Genomic DNA, 22,275 nt, shown 5'->3' with positions numbered 1-22,275 from the left:
CCAATCAGTACCTCAAATCAGCAAACCCTCGACGTCCCACTGTCTCCAAGCTTCAAGCCACCTGGCCTTTGCATAGGTCCACACAAGTCAATGTGTACCAACTCCAAAGGTTTCGAAGCCCGCTTGGAAGCCTGCTTCGGAAAAGATTCCCTGTGTTGCTTACCACGAATGCAAGAACTATAGCATCCTTGCATGCTGCCAACATCTGGCAAGCCAAGCACCATCTGGTCCCGAAAAGCTCGCCGCAGCGCATCGACATTCAAGTGGCCAAACCGAAAGTGCCAAAAGTCACCAATCTGAGAACCTGTCAAAGAGGAGAGTGCAGAGAGTTTGTATATACCATTCTCCACGCCACCTTCCCAAACAACCCGGCCAGTCTCGCGGTCCCGTAGAGCAATAGAATGCTCCTCAAACTCCACCCGGAAGCCAGTCTTTCACACCTCATGCACTGACAACAGATGAAAACCAAGTGCGGGGACATAAAGAACACGAGAGGAATGCTTCCGCCCTCTGCCATTGAGAATGATCTCCATCCGGCCCTCACTGTGTATCGGTATGGTGGAATTGTTGCCAATGAAGATGCGACCTAACTGCCCTTTCAGATCCTGAAAGAAGTCACGAGGGAGTCATGTGCCTGGAAGCACCACTATCAGGAATCCATTCCCTAGTATCCTTTGCAGTGAAGCCACCTACCTCCTCGCTCGAAGAAGATGAAGCATCCGTGTCCATCATCTCTAAGTGCACAAAGGCTGGAGTCTTTTCAGCTGAAGAATCAGCACTCTTCCGAGTCCGCTTGGGACACTTTCTCCAATAGTGACCTTTCTCGCCACAATCATTATAGGTCCTCTCGGCCTTCAGTTTCTCTCAGTCTGAGGCGGGCTTCGTCTCAGAAGCATTCTCCGATGAAGCCTTCCCTTTGCTCTTGTTGTTCTTACGGCCTTTCGACCATTGGCCAGTCAAGGCCTCAGAACCTCCACCCTGTGGAGGGTTCGTGAGTCGCTCTTCCTGGTCCAAGACCATGGGCACAAGCTCCTCCCATGTGATGGTGCTGAGCTTGCCACTGGTAATCAACAAAGAGTAAAAGGCTGAGTACTCAGAGGGCAAATGTGACAGCAACATTATGGCCATATCCTCAGACGATATCTCTTTCCCTGCCTAGAGAACTTCTTGCTAAAGAGCCTGCAGCTTGTTGATGTGCTCCCACATCATGGACGACTTTGCAGGATTCATCAACCGCATCTGGACTTCCAAGGAGATTCTCTTCGTGGGTGATACCTTGTTGTAGAGAGAAGCCAAATGCTGCCAAATACCTCTGGCCAACGTCATATGCTTTATATGATTGATCACTTGTGGTGTGAAATTGAGGAAGATGAAAGAACGGACTCTGGCATTGACACCATCCCATAACTGTGCGTGTGCCTCCCGTTCCTTCCGAATAGAGGGTAACTCCCCTTCCTTTAACTCCGGCCGTGAAACCCCAACAACAATGAAATCAGCCAAGTCATAAGACTCCAAAACAAATTCCATCATTACCTTCCATATGCCGTAGTTGTTCCCGTCCAATTGACGGTCCACCGGGAACATGGGGAGTGTCAGGATCTTCACGTGCTTCTCAGCCATCTCAAGCAAATCTGCCATTGCAAGGGTCTAACTGAAAAGGGAGGGTGGGTGGAAAAAATGAAGAACAAAGCCTGCAAGTGGCTGTCCAGCAACACGCCCGCCTTTTCGCTTGCTTCTCCTCTTCCCATACAGCCCAAAAAAGTCCTCCAATCAGCACTACAAACAGCCCCCCTCTTGCTCACACAGTTCCCAAAATCTTCCAAGAGCCTAGAGCTCTGATACCATGTCAGAATATGCAGCGAAAATGATGACAAGATCTGAAAACTCCAAGAGCAGGTGCACAGCAGAAAAACGCAGAACAAAGAGAGAGAGAGAGAGAGAGAAGCGTATAACTCAACTATATACACAAGAAATCCTGAAATACAATAAATACACTGTGGGGCGCAAGGGGCCATTATATATGGCCCCAGGCTGCTCGTCGACCAGCATACATACAGCCGACAGAGCAGCCCACGACTTGCTACTGCCGGTCGGCCAGCATGTCTCCAATCGACCAGGGCAGAGCACTCAGTCGTGAGAGAATCCATCAGTCGGCCAGCATACAGAGGTAGCCGACAACCCTCCCACACCCAAAATGAAATGGGAAAAATACATGGAAGTGAGGAAAAATGGGGACACACCAAAACTGGGCGGGCACACCCACAACAGAGGCCCTGACAGTGTGTACAGACGGGAGATGACTGCTAACAGAGATATGCCATGGACATTATTGTATCACTTTGGTCTCATAGGCCCATTGGATCTTTAGTAGATGCTTAATATACCTTTCTTTCTTTCTTTCTCGCTCTCTATTTATGCCATAGCCATGTTTTTCTATGATCCACCATAGTCTCCACTTCGTTGTTTTCTACATTTGGTATCAAAGCTAAAGGTTGATTCTGCCTCGAGTGTTAGCAACTCGAATTTATTGTACTAATCCGTACACCTACATTGCCATCTCTACAGCAACCATACAAGCACAAACAATCCGTAGAGCCTCCGTACTCTATCACATCAATATGGCAGCGCATCCCCAGCAGCAACCAACAATGTGCACAAATCAGCACACACATCAGTCCATGAAGCGACCTCAAGAAAGTAAATTCAATTTGGTCCTTTTTCCAATTTCTGCAAATCCTTAATCAGAGTAATTAGCCTTAATAACTCTGTTAATTTTCACAATTGAGAGTGCAAATCTAGCATTAAGGTGCTGCTATAGCATGCTAAAACATCATTGATCAAAGGCCCCTTGTTTGACCCTAATTTTTTTCTCAAGCATTATAAGTAAGGGATTAGATACTAGCATTGGAAACTCTCATCTCTTAAGACCTTCCCAAATTCATAGCATATCATTGGAAACTCTCATCTATTAAAATATCATTGATCAAAACCCACATGTTCATTGAAAAATTCAATGGAAAAAATTTCCACACCTGGCAGACTAAGCTGAAGTTTAGTCTTATGAGGGAGGGTCGTTTACCTTTCATTAAAGGAGAAGAGGAGATGCTTGAGAATGAAGATGCAGCTCAGAAAGAATCGAAGCTAAGAGATCAAAGAGCCTTTGGCCTCATCGCCCTAGGACTCTCTGATAATTTTATACACCATGTTGCAGCTCTCCCAACCTCCAAAGAAGCAAATGAAAAGTTGGACAAGCTTTTTGGGGCTCAGGCAAGAAACTCTAAAGTTTCTTTGTGGAGAGACTTCTATGGTCTTGTAATGCAACTACATGAGAGCTTTGACACCCATGTGAACAAGATGATGTCTTTAATGAACCAGCTTGTAGGTCTTAAAGGTAATGTGAAAGAAGATGTAGCCCTAGCAGTGCTCATAAAGCCTATGCTGAAAGAGCTTTACGAGAACCTTATCACCACACTGAAGAAGAGGCCAAACCTTACCTTGGAAGGGGTCATAAGCTCCTTCAAAGTAGCGGAGAGGGACAACTCCTCCTTCACAAAGGAAGAACTTCAAAGGAAAAAAATGTCCCATTTGTGATAGAAACAATCGTGCAAAGGACTGCCATGCCAAGAAGCCTTGCAAACATTGTGGAAAAAACCACAATGAGAACGATTGCTTTCACAAGAAAGCACAGGCCAATGTCACACAAGAAAAAAAAGAAACCTGCAAAGAAGCTGCAAATTTTGCAGTGTATGAACACTCATGGGTATTTTAAAGGTCTACTACAAAGAAGACGGCTTGACTACCATCTACTCTACTCCAAGAATTGAACCAAACAACTTCTAGTGAAACTATGTCATGGACATAGATGAAGTGTGTACTAGGATAACACTTGAGGAGGAGTGTTGGAAAACAAGCCTTATCCAAGTACAAAAGCATAAAGACATGTACACACACTCTTATAAAAGAGAGTGAATAAAATCCAAAAAGTAACCACAAGGCAAAAGTCAAAGGGGCATCTACCTCTGCTAGAATCAAGGTGCCGATTAAGGGGAAAAGATGGAGAGAGTCATGGAGCCACCCACTCACACCTAATCACTCACCTAATTGCAAATGATAAGGTGTATCAACAACATGTATGGAGTCTATTTAGAGACACTCTTCTCAATGATAATCAAGAAAGCATTTGAATTGAGTCATGTTCTCTCTCTCTCACCATAGGACTTTCTAGCTTTACTACATTGGGTACCATGATGCGCGATATTTTAGAGTGATGTGAGCTTGACGCTTTTTGTATTGGGATCAGCTTTGGCATTTCAGCTCTTGTTCCTTTCTTTTATTTTTAGTATCCATGTAATGTATTCCATGGACATGACGTAATGTTTTGGTCTCATAGGTCATTTTAGCCTTTTGTAGACATTAATATAACTTTCTTTCTCTCTCTCCAGTGGTGCGTGCTTGCTCTCGAAAGGCTGATTACCATACATAACCAGACAGCTCGAGTAGACCTCTTTGAACCTGTGTCGCCTCCCTCTCCCGCCTGCTGCCCTCTCTCTTTCTTCGAACCTGTCGCCTCCCTCTCCCGCCTGCTGACGCTCTCCCTCTCTCTTCAAACCTGTGTCGCCTCCCTCTCCCGCCTGTTGCCCTCTCTCTCACTTCAAACCTGTGTCGCCTCCCTCTCCCACCTACTGCCCTCTCTCTCTCTCTTCAAACCTGTGTCGCCTCCCTCTCCCACCTACTGCCCCGCTTGCTGACTCTCTCTCTCTCTCTCTCTCTCTCTCTCTCTCTCTCTCTCTTCACCTGCTGACGCTCTCTCTCTCTCACTGCGCCCCCACAAGCTCTTCTCTTCTCTCTGCTCGCCCCAAAAGGACTCGGCCATCTCTCTCTCTCTCTCCTCGTAGCCCCCTCCCGCCACTCTCTCTCTCTCTCTCTCTCCCCCGCCTACTTCCCTCTCCCGCCTGCTGCCTATCTTTCTCTCTCCTCGTAGCCCCCTCTGGCCTCTCTCTCACTGTGGGAAGCGCTGCAGACACGCACGGAGCTCTTCCTATGGCCAAGGGTTAATTAATTTTTAACCAGAAACCAGCCTTTTTCAGCCCAAGACAAGATGGAGAGGATCGACATTGAAGACCTGATCAAGGCAGCCATCCAACAACACAAGAAAGAGACGGACAATGCAATTAATATGGTCAACCGGAGCCTTCTTGACAAAGTCAAGAAGCTTGAAGCGTGGATAGCAGCCCAAGATGCAGAGATCGCAAATCTCAAGAAGGAGATAGAAGAAGCACGTGCTCAACATAAGGTCGAGGAAGGTGAAATTCAACCCGTCATGATGGAGGAGCTGAACACCATCAAGGCCCAAGTGAGAACACTTCAAGAGGGAGAAGAAAAGAAGGCCCGGGAGACCTCCTTGTGGGTGGAGGTGCTCACGAAGACGCAAAAGCAAGTAGATGAAACGGAGAAATGGATAGAAGTGGTCAAGAAAGGTAAGAACAAGGAGGCTGAAAGCACATCTACCTCGAAGATTATCAACCTAACCATTGAGGAGGAACAAAGAAGAAAGACAAGGGAACTTCATGTGCGGATCACGGGTCTTAAGGACGGTGACAATGTAGAGATGGAAGCTAAAGATTTATACACACGCATGGGCATTTCAAGGCCTACACACACGGGGGCTTGGAGAGTGGGCAAGAAAGACAAGAATGGAGGAGAGAGCTCTCATTTTACGCTTTCCCACCTTGGAGGCCAAGAAGATACTAGAGAGACGCACCACTTGACGGTGCGAGACCTATGGGACCAGTCTGAGACTTGCAGTATGGAATTGCAACGAAGCATTGAGACTGGATGTGGGGGCCTTTGAGGACAGCTTCAGAGATAGGGACATCATCTTCTACTCAAAGACACATCAGGCCCCAGGCAACACATTACCGAGAGTGGCGGGATACAGATGGGAGACGACTTGTAGACAGGAGGCCCGTTCGAAGCATGGTGGTCGCAGATCTGGAGGAGTTGCTGTTCTTTTTAGAGAGGAGCTTCAGCCACTCATCCATGTTATGCGCCGTGATGAGAGCGTGAGGTACATGTGGATCAGAGTGAAGGCAGATGAGGGTAGACCCCTATACATTGCTATATGTTACTTTCCACCCAGCACATCTCATTATGCAGCGCCCAAGGGGCAATCTCCATATATGATTCTAGATGAGGACATATGGGAGTTCTCCAGGGAGGGAGATATCTGATATTATCATTCTTGGGGACTTTAATGCTCGAACGGCTCAGTACCAGACCTCCTTCTTTGACACTTCGGAGGAGATGTTGAGAGAGAGAGATGTGGAGGAGACGGTGGAGTGTATTGAGTATGGGAGATACCTCTTGGAGATGGGGACTGCACATGAGCCGGCCATTTTAAATGGCCTAGAGAGGTATCCACTTGCCAGTGGCTTTACTTGCTTTCCACACAGACATGGGGCTAGCACAGTGGATTATGTTTTAGCCTCGCCAACCTTCATCCCGAGTATCCAAGATTTTGCGATTGGCCCCAGGCCCATCGGAGTTACGGTGGATCATGCACTTCTCTCCTTTACGGTGGATTTCCACTACAGTACCAGCCAAGCTGGGCAGTCCTCCTATCACCCGAGATATACCTTCTGTAGAGAGACTGATGGAGTATACACTGCAGATCTACAGCTTGTTGAGTGCAGAGGATCCACAGAGGCCATTAGCAGAGCTCACACAGATCCTGACAGAGGCTTTACATACAGCTGCAGCGACGGCCTTCCCACACACGCAGCCCATAGTACGACCACGTCCTGGGAGCATGCCCCAGAATAGTTGGTATGATGATGACTGTAGGGAGCTCAGAGCCCGGCTACAGAGAAAAGTGGCCACAGGTTTTACTACATATAGACAGTCACACATCATCTTCCGATGCCTCATTCGGCGGAAGAAGAGAGCATTCTTAGCTCGGCTGGAGAGAGACATGTATCAGCTATTTTTGAGTCAGGATTCTGGGGAGGCCTGGAGATTGCTTAGAGAGCACCCCCCGCCTCCGGCCATTACCTCTCCAGATACATGGGATGAGTATGCAGCCTCCCTCAACACAATACCAAAGCAACCACCACTACCGAACCCTCCAAAGCCTTGTCCACCGACTTCTACCTTCTTCACAGCAGAGATGGTGAGGAGGGCCATCAACAGATTGCATACAGGGAGGGCACAGGATCATGAGGGCATTGTAGCCGAGCATTTCATACATGCTAGAGATATGATTGTAGACTTGCTAGCTCTCATGTTTAATAGAGCCATGTGTGAGAGGTTTCCTAGTACTTGGAGTACTTCCACGATTGTGCCGGTACTCAAGTCTGGAGATCCGAGCCTGCCGACTAACTACCGCATCATTATGATTGGTCACTCGCTGGCCAAGCTATATGCCTCTATTCTTGAGCAGGAGTTGAGCAGATGGGCAGAGAGACAAGGGGTCCGAGCTCAGGGACAAGCCAGTTTCAGCAGGAGATTCTCTACTTTGGATCATATCTTTACCCTCAGGGCTATCATTGAGGAGGGCAGAGCACATGGGAGGAGGATCTACTGTGGCTTTGTGGATTTCCGCAAAGCCTTTGACACAGTGCCCAGAGCTAGACTGATGCGCAGGCTACAAGACTTGGGGGTTCCATGTGAGCTCATTTGGGGTATTATGGCACTTTATGAGACAGTAGTTGGGCAGGTGCTGACTTCAAAGGGACTCTCCCAGCCAATACACTCCACTATAGGGGTGAAACAGGGCTGCCTGCTCTCTCCGACTCTATTTGGACTATACATTGATGAGATCTCTGATTATATTGGGACATGAGGGGACAGAGGAGCCCAGTTGGCTGGCACTTGGATACCTCTCCTCTTACATGCTGATGATATTGTGCTTATAGCAAACTCACCAGAGGGTATGCAGAGGCACTTGGATACTTTACATGCTTATGCACAGGACAGTGGGCTCTCAGTTAACCTTGGTAAGACCAAGGTTATGGTGTTTAACACTACAGCTCAGTGGGTCTGGAGATCAGCGCCTATTTTCACATATGAGCAAGAGACAGTGGAGTATGTTGACTCATACACATATCTTGGAGTGGTGTTCACTGGGCCCACATTTTCCATGAGGGGGGCACCAGAGGCCAGATTGACTAGAGGATATGCAGCACTAGGAAGTCTAGAGAGGATGTGCTCGCAGGTACAGTTTCAAGAGCCACACACTAAGTTGTGGCTTTTTGACACGCTGGTCACATCGGCTATGCTATATGGAGTACAAATCTGGGGGCCTAGCCTAGATCGTCACACTCGATCAAGACGCACATACGATGGATGGAGATCGATGGAGAGACCACTTGTGTCCATGATCTCAAGGATGATTCGGGCTAAGGCCTCGGTACCCCATGAGATTATCAGAGCCGAGATGAAAGCCCCACCGATCGTAGTCGAGGCTCTTGCCAGATCAGTGTCCTTCATTCATAGCACCTGGGAGCTTCCCCGACACCGGTATGCACGACTTGCTTTAGAGTCCTCTCATCAGCTAGCCATGGAGGGAGACACTTCATGTTGGTATGCGCAGATAGCATCCTGGTTTGAGCTCCATGGGTTCAGTTTAGATAGACTTCCACCCTTCCAGTACTCTCTGGAGGCACCCTCTCTCACCTTGACACATTCTGAGATTAGTAAAGTCATCAGACAGGACCTCATTCAGTTGGACACTAGGAGGACATGGCTAGAGCCCTCACAGGAATTGGGGACGAAGATGGCTTTCTATAGAGACCATCTTCTCTGCACCACTGAGGATGGCTTTATACTTAGACCGAGCTACATGGATACCCCATCTATCTCATGGATTAAGGTGCGCCATTGGGCAGATCCGCACCTCTTCACATCAGTTAGAGATCGAGACAAGCAGATTTAGAGACATACCTCCAGGGGACAGGATTTGTCAAATTTGTTGGATAGAGCCAAAGAGACGGAGGAGCACTACATGTGTCGCTGCACAGCATATTATGAGATTCGAGGGCGCTACCATTGCCTTTTCAGAGAGGGATTTGGACCACTGGCTAGAGTCATGGACTGTTGTGATCAACGATGCTTGGGTTTTTATCTCCTGGAGACCCGCACGCTCAGAGAGTCCATTATCAGGAGCAAACGCCGACTGGCAGGGAGTCCACACAGAGACAGATTACTGACTTCTTTAGAGGGATTACCCGGGAGGACACGCAGCGGACAGCCCAGCAGTGGGCACCCCGTGGGACTCTAGTTGAGAGAGCTATCCAGTTGGGCAGATCCAAACGCCCGAGGGCTCGCGGATCCTCACATCGGAGACGTTGCCTACACCGAAGGATTCAGAGCATCATTGCGAGGCATCGGGCTCGTCCGACCAGGTATCTCACTATGGCAGATATCCAGGCCATTCGGCAAAGACCCATGCTAGAGCTCCTAGGATGATTACCACTCCAGCCATATATTGTTGTACTCACTGTCACTTTTGTACTCCCCCATATTCATGTATTCATGTATCCATGTACTCATGTACCCCATTTTGACTAGTAGCATTAGCTTCCCACTCTCCCTAGTTGCTACTTCCGGATGCTCCCTACCCTACTGATGTATCGTAGGGCTAGATACTTACCTTCAGTTCTTTCTTTTCTTTTCCAGACAGTGTATCAGATGTCACACGGTTGTAACTTTGGTCTTATAGGTCACTTTGGCCTTTAGAAGATGTTAATATAACATTTCATTTCATTCTCTCTCTCTCTCTCTCTCTCTCTCTCTCTCTCTCTCTCTCTCTCTCTCTCTCTCTCTCTCTCGGCAAAACCAAGGTTATGGTGTTTAACACCACGCCACAGTGGGTTAGGCGATCAGCTTCCACATTTACATATGGGCAGGAGATTGTGGAGTATACAGATGCATATACATATCTTGGGGTAGTATTCAGTGGGCCAGTGTTTTCGATGAGGAGAGCAGCAGAGACTAGATTGACTAGAGCACATGCAGCCCTGGGTGGTTTGGAGAGGATGTGTTCGCAGGTTCAGTTTCAGGAACCTCGAACGAAACTCTGGCTTTTTGACACTCTAGTGACATCAGCTATGCTTTATGGAGTGCAGATATGGGGACCTTCAGTGGGCCATCACAGCGCAGGCGGGTGGAGAGGTATGGAGAGGCCTTTGGTATCTATGATTGCTAGGCTTATTAGAGCCAAGGCTGTGGTACCTCATGAGATTATTCGAGCAGAGCTGGCGGCTACCCCTTTGGTGATTGAGGCTCTTACGAGATCAGTCTCCTACATACATGGCTTGTGGGATCTCCCCCGAGACAGATATGCACGCCTCACCCTGGAGTCCTCCCGACAGTTAGCTTTACAGGGAGACACGGCTTGTTGGTATGGACAGATGACATCTTGGTTCCAGGCACATTGGTTTTAGCATGGACAGATTGCCTCCCTTCCAGTATTCTCTGGAGGCACCCTCTCTCACTCTTACACGGACAGAGATTACCAGACTCATCCGTCAGGATTTAGTTCAGCTGGACATTAGGAGGACATGGATACAGCCGACTGAGGAGCTGGGCACGAAGATGGCTTTCTACAGAGAGCATTTTCTTCGGCTCACAGCAGATGGTTTTGTGAACAGACCCAGTTACATGGATGTACACTTGTCTCATGCAATACGATGTGCTATTGGTCAGATTCGCACATCCTCACACCAGCTTGAGATTGAGATTGGCCGATATAGAGGTATACCAGCTGAGGCCAGGATATGCCGAGTATGCCATGGGGAGCCAGAGACAGAGCTGCATTATATATGCCATTGTACTGCATACTATGAGATACGTGGTCGTTTCCACTGTTTATTCAGAGAGGGTTTTGGACCACTTTCCAGAGTCATGGGGTACCAGGACCAGAGGTGTTTGGGATTGTTCTTGCTTGAGCTGCGGAGACATAGAGATAGCCTGCTTAGGCGCACAGAGAGCCAGACTCAGAGGCACATTACAGACTTCTTTAGTCCGGCCATCACTGCGCCAGATGGACCAGCAGCAGCAGGACATGGATACCGCCCACACCAGGGGTACACTGATTGATCGTGCGATTGAGCTTGGGTGGTCCAGACGCCCACGACTACGGAGGAGGGCATCCCAGCATAGACGGAGGTTGCAGCGGCAGATTCGGATTATTCTTGCGAGGCATGCGGGACACCCAGTCAGGGTGCTGACCACAGAGGATATTGAGGAGATCCGCCAGTGTCCGATGCGGCACATATTATGAGATGGAGGTACCTCCATAGTGTACCTTCCAGTTCCAGTTTCATTTTCTAGGTGCCAGTAGTATCATCTTTATTTTTCATTTTCTGGGTTCTTTTATCCAGACATTGTATCAAATCCACCATGATGTAACTTTTGGTCTCATAGGTCATTATGGCCTTTGGAAGACGTTAATATAACATTTCATTTCATTTCATCTCTCTCTCTCTCTCTCTCTCTCTCTCTCTCTCTCTCTCTCTCTCTCTCTCTCTCTCTCTCTCTCTCTCTCTCTCTCCTGCGCATCATGTAAGTTTATATAGAGCGTAAATGGAAGAAAAACATTAGCATCTAGCTCTGTTGAATTCAGGTTCATTGGTATGCTACAGCACCTCTATGATAAAGGCAAGTATGGAAATAGTCTTACCCTATGAATGTTCACATCTTTGAAGGATATGAGGGAAGCATATGTAAATAGTAGCAATGGCTGAAGCTTGATTATATATTCAACCTCCGAGGACCTAATGGATAGATCTTTGATATGTGTGTATGTGCGTGCGTGCGCACGCGCGCGCGCGCGCGCGCGTGTGTGTGTGTGTGTGTGTGTGTGTGTGTGTGTGTGTGTGTGTGTGTGTGTGAGAGAGAGAGAGAGAGAGAGAGAGAGAGAGAGAAAGAAAGATATATGAACGTCTACGAGAGGCCAAAGTCGGCCCATGAGACAAAAAATAATACAACTGTGTTCTTCTGGTCATTGGAAGAAAAGAAAGAAAAGAAAAAGTGTGCATGTGTCTAGATACAACTGTGAATCATCATGGATCGGTGGAGCCCATATACAAACAATATAAAGGGGGGTGGGGATGTGGATGGAGTGCTAAGGCAAGATGCATCTCTATATGCTGAAGGGGTAGTACAAGCATGCTATGCAGATCTATGTCTAACTCCATCCAGTGCCATAAGAGGGATATAAGATATCATACATCGCCGATGCTGAGGCTGTGAGTGGCGTGAACATGTACCCTAAGTCTGAATGAAAGCGAGCTAGCCTCTCCTGTGTCTCCATCTGGTGTCTCATCCGGATAGCTGCTATCTCTCGGTGAGTCGGGGTGCTCTGTGTCCAGTCTGTCTAGGTCTCCTCCTGGCTCTCGGTGACGGAGTCGGGGTGCTTTGTGTCCAGTCTGTCTAGGTCTCCTCTTGGCTCTCAATTTCTCTGCTCTATGTGCGGTCACCCCACGTGGTACATCAGCTAGCACTGGCATAGCTCTCTGGAAGAATCTGTGAGCTGGAATTGTCTCCCACCCCTAGTGGGAGCGGGTGTCTGGAGTAGTCTCTCTCGAGAACTGTGAAGCTCTAGTAGTAGTCTGCCAAGCTGTCGCTAGTCCGAGGCCTCCATCAACTGATGTAGTGAAGAGTGCTCCTCAAACAATCCTGCATATCTATCTCTGACCCCTTGGTGGGCTCTACATCTACATACAAAGTGATCCTCAGTCTCCACCTCCTTGCGGCACAATCTGCATATCCACTCAGCTCTGGGAACCCGTGCCGCTCTCCCAGCCTCTATCTCTAGCTAATGTGATGAGACTCGTAGCTGTCCAATAGCAACGGGAGAGCTATGTGGCATGTATACATCCATATACCGCGGTCGCTGTATAAACCCATCCCCTGAGATGCTCATAAAGTGGTCTCTGTAATATAGCATCTTCGGTGGTAGTGGGCTCTCTGGTGATGTCCATGTCTCCTGTATGTAGCGCTGCCATATGTCCTTTCTCATCACTCTGTTCCTCTCATTGAGAGAGAGGTAACCCCGTGGAGCAGACTGATCATACCGAAAAGGTGGCAACTGCTCAATGTCTATCCCATGATGTGAGAACCACTGTAGCATCTGTGCATACCAAGATCCAGTGTGTCCAGACTCGGCCAGCTGTCTGGATGCCTCCCCCAATGGGGCATGGTGGTACGGTAAAGTGAGACACCATATCTGCTGCCTCCCGGGATCCCATCACATAGTCCACTGTACTGCTGCCACCCCCCACTAGAAAGCAAGTCAACCCACCTGAATCTGGCCACTGAGTCATCTTGTTATAAATAACGAGATGGTGTCGGGCCCCAAGCTCCAGCAAATGTTGCCCATATCCAGTGCTGTCAGCTCCTCCGTCAACGGAGATCCGAGTGGTCCCTGTATCCTCTGTAGCTAGGGGCTCTAGTCTCAAGGGATCCTCAAAGTCATAGATCTCGCACTGTCTGCTCTCAGTCCGTGCATTGAAGTCCCCCATCAAGAAGACTTCTCCCAGTGTCGAATAGTGTAAGATCTCCTCAGATAAGACACAGTATGGAGACTCACTAGCCTCTCCTCCACCCGGCTGCTTGGTGGTGGCAAACCGTGACCCCTTCGGAGGAAAGTAGCAAAGGGCGATATAAATCCATCTGGTCTCCGAGAGGCGAAGGCTAATCCACATGTATCTCGGCTCCGAGTCTCGTGCTACGACTCGAACATGCTCGTTTAACCCATGTCTGAAAAGCACTGCAATACCTCCTGAACTTGGGGAGGTGGCCTGTCTCATCCCCTGTTGGTGAGCTGACTCCCATTGATAACCCTCAACCCGTGGTAAGCCCCTCTCCGGGCTGTCATGTGTCTCTGTCATCAAGATGATATCCCGGCCCTCCATCACCTCCTCAAGTCTCCCTGGATGTGTCCATAGGGCTCCATTACAGTTCCAGATTGCTATGTGTATCTCTTTGACTTCATGTTGTTTCCTCCGTGTCTCATAGGCCAGATGGCGCTATTCGACCCTCTTCCCATCACTGTAGATGTGACCATCCCTATAATATGCCTTCCTCTCTTCTTTGCGTGCCGCGTTGATCTTCGGCATGCATAATCTTCTGTGCTCCAGCTACATCCATGTGAGGTCATCATCGAAGTAGATGGGGTCCTCTGGCAAGCGCCTCGAGATAGCACGTCTTCTCATAAAGCTCATCTTACTCTCCTCGTCCGGGAATTGTAGCACTAAGGCCTTGCCTTTGGTGGAGTCCTTTGGGGTTGTCCTCCATACTCTAGTGAATGGGAGCGGCTCATCCTCCTTTAGTCCCAGCTTGGTACATGGGTTTCACCCCTCAAATCTCGGGCGTGGAGGCAGTGATCTGTGGTATCCCTGTGACTCGGATGTTTAGGCGCCGGATCCGTCGCATGTTCTCTTCATCAAGAGTAGACTGCATCATGTGTACATCTTCTTGTACCTCCTTCTTGATATTCTTCTTTATCACTTGTACATCTTCTTGCACCTCCTTTTTGATGTTCTTCTTCATCACTTCTACCCATCCTTCGCGGGCCGCCTCCATTTTCCCCTCGATTGTGTGGGTGAGGGTTTTGGTGATCTCTTCTTTGATTGCCTCTTTGTCCACCTCAAGAGTCTCTCCTTCCTCCCGTGGACGATTGCGTAAGGATGCCACTTCGCCCTTCAAAGTGAGAGAGAGACATTGGACAGCACCATCACCGCCATCATCAAGGACTTATTGACGCGCATGGGAAAGCTGGAGGCCAAAGCGGAAATATGGAAGACAGAGAAGCTTACCATGCAAGAGGAGTGGGAGAAGGAAAAGCTCGCCATGCAGGAGGAAATCAACCTTTTGAAGGGCGAAGTGGCATCCTTACGCAATCGTCCACGGGAGGAAGGAGAGACTCTTGAGGTGGACAAAGAGGCAATCAAAGAAGAGATCACCAAAACCCTCACCCACACAATCGAGGGGAAAATGGAGGCGGCCCGCGAAGGATGGGTAGAAGTGATGAAGAAGAACATCAAAAAGGAGGTGCAAGAAGATGTACAAGTGATAAAGAAGAATATCAAGAAGGAGGTACAAGAAGATGTACACATGATGCAGTCTACTCTTGATGAAGAGAACATGCGACGGATCCGGCGCCTAAACATCCGAGTCACAGGGATACCACAGATCACTGCCTCCACGCCCGAGATTGAGGGGTGAAACCCATGTACCAAGCTGGGACTAAAGGAGGATGAGCCGCTCCCATTCACTAGAGTATGGAGGACAACCCCAAAGGACTCCACCAAAGGCAAGGCCTTAGTGCTACAATTCCCGGACGAGGAGAGTAAGATGAGCTTTATGAGAAGACGTGCTGTCTCGAGGCGCTTGCCAGAGGACCCCATCTACTTCGATGATGACCTCACATGGATGTAGCTGGAGCACAGAAGATTATGCATGCCGAAGATCAACGCGGCACGCAAAGAAGAGAGGAAGGCATATTATAGGGATGGTCACATCTACATTGATGGGAAGAGGGTCGAATAGCGCCATCTGGCCTATGAGACACGGAGGAAACAACATGAAGTCAAAGAGATACACATAGCAATCTGGAACTGTAATGGAGCCCTATGGACACATCCAGGGAGACTTGAGGAGGTGGAGGGCCGGGATATCATCTTGATGACAGAGACACATGACAGCCCGGAGAGGGGCTTACCACGGGTTGAGGGTTATCAATGGGAGTCAGCTCACCAACAGGGGATGAGACAGGCCACCTCCCCAAGTTCAGGAGGTATTGCAGTGCTTTTCAGACATGGGTTAAACGAGCATGTTCGAGTCGTAGCACGAGACTCGGAGCCGAGATACATGTGGATTAGCCTTCGCCTCTCGGAGACCAGATGGATTTATATCGCCCTTTGCTACTTTCCTCCGAAGGGGTCGCGGTTTGCCACCACCAAGCAGCCGGGTGGAGGAGAGGCTAGTGAGTCTCCATACTCTGTCTTATCTGAGGAGATCTTACACTATTCGACATTGGGAGAAGTCTTCTTGATGAGGGACTTCAATGCACGGACTCAGAGCAAACAGTGCGAGAACTATGACTTTGAGGATCCCTTGAGACTAGAGCCGCTAGCTACAGAGGATACAGGGACCACTCAGATCTCCGCTGACGGAGGAGCTGACAGCACTGGATATGGGCAACATTTGCTGGAGCTTGGGGCCCGACACCATCTCGTTATTTATAACAAGATGACTCGGTGGCCAGATTCAGGTGGGTTGACTTGCTTTCCAGTGGGGGGTGGCAGCAATACAGTGGACTATGTGATGGGATCCCGAGAGGCAGCAGATATGGTGTCTCACTTTACCGTACCACCATGCCCCATTGGGGCGGATCATACATATCTATCCCTCACTTTTAGGAGCTTATTGGAGACCCACCCACCCATCATACAGCCACCACGCACTATTTTCCACTTCACTCAAGACCTAGCTGATGTGTATGACTATCATGTTCATGATCAGCTATTTGCCTTAGACCCATCGGCACCCATGGCTATGCTCACCTCCCAGCTCTCACATGTACTGCACTCCACAGCCGCGAGGAGTTTCCCATACCACATACAGACAGGACAGCCACCTACATCTAGGAGCATGCCCCAGAACCGATGGTATGATGATGAGTGCAGAAACCTTTACCGCAATCTCCGAGTGCAGAGGGCTCGCGGGGAGATCACCCAGAGACAGGCATAAAGGACCTACAAAACAAAACCCCTCTTTTTGGTAGATAAAAATAGAGGAAAGAGAGAAAGGAATTTACCTCTTTTTGGTGAAGTTGAAAGAGAGGATTAGAAGACATACAAAACAAAACAAAAATTTGAGAAAAGAATTAGTAATACAAAACCCTAAAAGTGTGAATAGCATGGATACACAAGAAGGTTTATCCTTCAACACACACACACCAATTTAACAACCAAGAGGGGAAGAGAGAGGAGGGGAGGGGAGGGATAGGAAAGAAGGAGGTGGAGAAGAGCTTGCATTAGGCGAATTTTGGACTCAACTTTGGGCGTTTTTCCTCTACAGAGAGAAAGGTTTCAACCAATAGGAAGAGAGCCACTGTAACAGAACTTTTGATAATTAGACATTTTTCATATATGGAGGATGCATACTCTCACCCGCCGTAAGCGGCGAGCTTATGAGGAGGCTCAGTACTGGGACACATATCACATGCTCATGAGCAGAGATGCTGCTACTGCTTGGAGGAGACTCAGAGAGCCCCGTCCGCCCACACCTATTACCGATCCTTAGACTTGGCAAACATATGCAGAGAGACTCTATGATGTGCCTGCACAGCCCCCTGTACCACAGCCCACAGAGCCATGCCCCACAGTCTCCACCTTCTTCACCCCACCTATGATTAGGAGGGCCATATGCCGAGTCCAACATGGACTGGCGACAGATTATACAGGATTACAGGGAGAGCATCTCATCTATGCTATTGATACATTGACACCATTTCTTGCTCATCTCTTCAACAGAGCTCTGTCAGAGGGGTTTCCGGCTGAGTGGACGAATAAAGCGGGAGATGTACTGACCCCGGGAACTACAGGACCATCATGATTGGCCATATATTGCCAAACTATACGGGGCAGTTTTGGAGGCAGAGCTGAGCACACATGCAGAGGATGGGGGATTGAGAGCAGCAGGCCAGGCATGCTTCGACGAGCCTTCTCGACCATCGACCACATTTTTACATTGAGGTGCCTGATTGATCAGGCCAAGGCACGGAGGCAACGGCTCTATTGTTGCTTTGTGGATTTCCGCAAGGCATTTGATACTGTGCCCAGAGAGCGCCTCTTTCGGCGACTACAGACACTAGGCATACCCTCAAACATGATGTGGTGCATATACATTCGGCCCATTTACTAAGTTCATGTTCCACAATGGTATTTGAAAGTTTTGCGCATGCACACACGTGCCCTCCCTCTCGCAACTGTACAAGTATGCTAGAATGATAGATTTTATCAAGGACACAGAGAGAATGATAGATTTTATCGAAGTCTACAAAAGACCCTAAAGGGTCTACAAAACCAAGCAACAGTACGAGTATGCCACAAAGTCACAAAAAACATTCAAGGTTTTGAACTTTTGTACAAGTATGCTAGAATGATAGATTTTCATTTTATCAAGGACACAGAGAGAATGATAGATTTTATCGAAGTCTACAAAAGACCCTAAAGGGTCTACAAAACCAAGCAACAGTACGAGTATGCCACAAAGTCACAAAAAACATTCAAGGTTTTGAACTTTTGTTTTAGAAGATTTTGTTCTTTGTTTTAAAAACGAAGGTTTCAAAAATTCAAAGTTTTCATATTCATATCTATGCATTTGTACGTACGTGCATGTACATTTACACAACACACATAGGAGCACACATATATAGAGGTGTGTGTGTGTGTGTTTGTGTGTATACATACGTACATCTACATATATGTGTATGTACATACATGTACAACTCAATATTTTCAAGAAAAATAAGAGGAAGGGCCCAGGGGGCAAAAGAAAAGTAGGAAGAAGAGAGGAAGAGAAAGGAGAGGAGACAAAGGGGAAGCTCGGGAGGTTCTAGGGCTGCTGAGCACTCACAAAGGACTGGCCGTTGCACACTGCCATGCTAAAAGGCTGAAGATGGATGCACGTCGACAGCTCCATTAGGGAACTGCAAACAGCTCAATTGGGGGCTGCAAAATAGGCGAAAAACAGGTGCACAAGGAAACAGGCAAAAGCCCCTTAAAAAATATTTCAAAAAGTAAAGAATGGGTGAAACGCCTACCGCTGAGAGGTTTCTTCAAAGCATTTTGGGCATGAAATGTTTTGCAGGGTGAAATGACAAAACGCTTTTTGGTTACTATGGTATGCCATGAATAGGCTAACAGTCGTGAAGAAAGAGAAAAAGCAACCCCAGAACAAAACGGCACACACACCATGCGAGCCCGACAAGAACAAATTTGGCAATAATGATTCCAAATAGAAGAGTTTATGTCTGCTTCGAAAAGAAAAGACTAGGTGAAAACTGGGAAAAATAATCTTTTAAATATATTATCACACAGAATTCCGCACATGCATGTACTGCTAGCATGCATTTAAAACAAACCTTCAACGGACAACAGAAGGCTGTTTTGTCAAAGGCATCAAGGTCATGGCAAAATCAAGCAGCAAGATAAGAGAAACCATATACCTTGTCTATTAAATGCAGCAGCACCATAATAGCGGGTTCACGAAGGAAAACCTTCTTTTTAGCCAAAGAAAGCAGCTGCTCTGTGATGTCCCTCGCTAAATTTGCATGCTTTGTGTCTTCATCATCAGCTACTAGTCTACCAGCTCTTACAACAGCTCCCAAAGCAAAGAGTTGCCCAAGAAGCCCATCTCGTTTTTCCTGCAATTTCATTTGAGAAATTCACCATACATCTTGAATGTGAAAAAAAATATATATGATGCACACTAACCTGGCCTTTCATGGACGAGGTTACTTCTAAGCTCTTTTTGATGAGCTTCAAGACAGACTCAACTTTGACCAATGGAAGTGCTTCAAGAACAGATGCCAAAGCCATTGCAAATCCTTGCCTTGCACTCTGCCGAGAACCATTCACAGCAAACACTTACATAATCAAACACCTTCATTGAAGAGATCTTCAACATACAAAGAAGGAACTTCAACACCACATAATAGCCTAATAACAAAAGCTGGCTGGGCAACCAAGATGCAGGTGCATTTTTTTGTATGCACCGGATGAATGCCTTCATCAAAGCTAAAGCTATGTTACGAATGTTACATGCACGCGTTAAGGATAACTAGGTGTGCCTTAATTTCAGATTGGAAGAGAGATGGAGAGAGGAGCATAGGTGAAGAGGTTAAAGTAAAGACTGTAGACCTTCGTTAACTCTTCAGCCTGACTATCGGCACATACTTGCACATCAGGCTACTGAACCGAGCCAGGGTGGGTGCCTAGTGTGCTCCAGAGGGCAAATCATGGATTTCCACGGTGCTTTGGGGCAGCTTCTAGCTTCAATAGATGGCCTCTTTGCTTTATACTTGTGTTTTGCTCCAAGAATTGTGAGAAAGGAATGAATTTCTAACTCATGAACACATCATTAGCCCTATAGGTACCAACACCTAGCAAACATATGGAAAATAAATATTTGTTACTTTCTTTGCTGTATTTTCCCTCTAAGTACCTCATTTGGGCCCCTGAATCTTCACACCTAGCTGCCCCAAAACTGCCCACATTGCCTGCACCTAGTTCAGCCCTGCCCACTGCCAACAAATGCATGTCTTTTGTGTCCATATAGCTGCCCAGACATGAACTATGCAGTCCTACAGAGATCACTCAGATGAGGGGCAGATACACGCCTCCCCTAAGAAAGAGGATGGGGACCCTCCAGTTCCGCCGGCTTATCAAGGAGTACCTGAGGCAGCGACTATACAAGACACCCCAGCCGCTGAAAGGGGTGCATGAGGCAGCGACTATACAAGACACCCCAGCCGCTGAAAGGGGTGCATTTTACCAACGGGGTCCTGGTAGTACAGGGTGACGATAAGGAGCTGTTGCCGCCGCAGCGGCAACACTATTTAGACATCGACCCCACTTATGTCTATCATCCGGCTCTTGGCCTAATAAGCGTCTTAGACATTTGTATAATGGATAATTCAAGTGGGTTGCATAATTAATGAAGGACAACATGATGCCTCTTACACCTGGACCTAGATGGCAACTGGCAACCTGTCCCTTCACAAGGGCTCACAACTTGCACAGTACTCATATAAATGGTAAATTGTGGGTAATTTTTGTTAGAATTTGTGCATCTCATGTGTTGTGGGATCTGGTCTTTTATTGGACACATTTATATTTTCTCATGTTTGATCAAGTCGTGGGGATTTATAGGTCCTGGGCTGCTGACGGCCAGCTACAGGGGGGCAGTCGGCCAGCCACAGGCCTCCCTATATAAAGGCCTCTTCCTCTCATCACTTGTATCCATCCAACAATCTATTCACAGGCACATATGCTCTACACCGATCTGCTGGCTGGTATTGCCATTGTAAAGCCTCTTGCTACATAATAAAGATGTTCATTGTCTGATGTCTCTCTCTCTCTCTGCCTCTCTCCCTCTCTCCTATGTTTTGCTTCTGCATTGTGCAACTTTATCATGGTATCATCGCCCAAGTTCCCTGCTGATCCGACCCCTCACATTTCTCAGACGACTTGCTGCTGTCCTCTCCCCTCCATCTGTGTTTTCTGCAAATAGCTCACCCTAGAGGCTTAAGTGGCTGTCCAGCACTTGTGTGTTTTCTGGTGGGGTTTTTTTCTGCACTTGCATTTTCTGGTGGAGTCTGGAGCAGAGAGGTGGCTGGTTGCAGTGTTTACGGCAGCGTTTTTGGCGAGTTTAGGGCCTTCTCCTTCAGCTTTTTCCGGAAACCGCTGCTGTGTTTACAGCAGCGTTTTTGCGAGTTTAGGGCCTCCTCCTCCAGCTTTTTTTCCGGGTACTTTCCTCTTCGTGACTGGGATCAGTCGCCTAGGTACCTGGCTGCCCACATGTGCATTGTTCTACCTCGTGGCACTTCATTTCTGGAGCTTGAAGGTGGCTGTGTTTTCTTCACTGCTGGATCAGTGCTTTCTGCAGTGACGCCCCTTCTTCATCAGTGTTTTCTCTTCTGGTGCTCCTGCCTTGGGTTTTCCTCGTGGAGTTCAAGGTTGTCACATGCACACCCAGTTGGTGTACAGGTGACATGGTATTCTAGGCATTCATAAGCATTAAGCAGAGCAATGCTCTGCATGGCATTCGAGCATTAATCCAACATTTACAGCAGTTAAATCATGTACCCAAGCACAGATCACAGTAGTTACAGCATGTGCAGCATTGTATGGGGCTGTTACAGCACCTACAGCAGTACACAAGGCATCAAGAGCATTTAGGTCATGCATCACAGCAGGTCCGGGCCTGTGGAACCAGCCAACAGCAGTTGTTGGGCATTTATGAGTCGTGGAGGACATAGCCAAACAGGCCAACAACAGTAGCCTGGCCGACCAGCAGCATAAGCCATTATAAATAGAAATCGCATCATTCAGTTCAGTTATCTTCCTTCTCAGCGTTTGCAGCCTAAGGAGCAAGGGGAATCAACAGCATAGTCAGCATACAATTAGAAGTCATCATTCAGCCATCTCCTGCCTCCTACATAGATAAAAGCCAGCATCTCAAGGGTGGACCTCAGCATTGGAG

General features: G+C 47.9%; 1 protein-coding gene and 1 pseudogene across 2 annotated transcripts in view; one reads left to right on the top strand and one right to left on the bottom strand.

Annotated features, from left to right (window-relative positions):
* Window positions 1-22,275, bottom strand: part of LOC147619663 (DNA polymerase V family) — a 110,598-nt gene that overhangs the window by 47,024 nt on the left and 41,299 nt on the right. The window contains exons 2-3 of one of the 2 annotated variants that reach the window (XM_086773349.1): window positions 19,506-19,631; window positions 19,238-19,435 (exon numbers count right to left, since the gene is read on the bottom strand). In XM_086773349.1, coding sequence (XP_086629475.1) covers window positions 19,238-19,435; window positions 19,506-19,631 — 324 coding nt within the window. The remainder of the gene's footprint in view (window positions 1-19,237; window positions 19,436-19,505; window positions 19,632-22,275) is intronic. The other variant, XM_086773351.1, reaches the window with a different exon arrangement.
* Window positions 5,099-18,927, top strand: LOC147619664 (uncharacterized; annotated as a pseudogene).

The sequence above is a fragment of the Cibotium barometz genome, chromosome 33, assembly GCF_041138505.1.
Source record: "Cibotium barometz isolate CiBa-2024 chromosome 33, ASM4113850v1, whole genome shotgun sequence".
Taxonomy (NCBI): Eukaryota; Viridiplantae; Streptophyta; class Polypodiopsida; order Cyatheales; family Cibotiaceae; genus Cibotium; species Cibotium barometz.
Note: the sequence above shows the minus strand (reverse complement) of the source record. Positions and strands in the feature narration are given on the sequence as shown.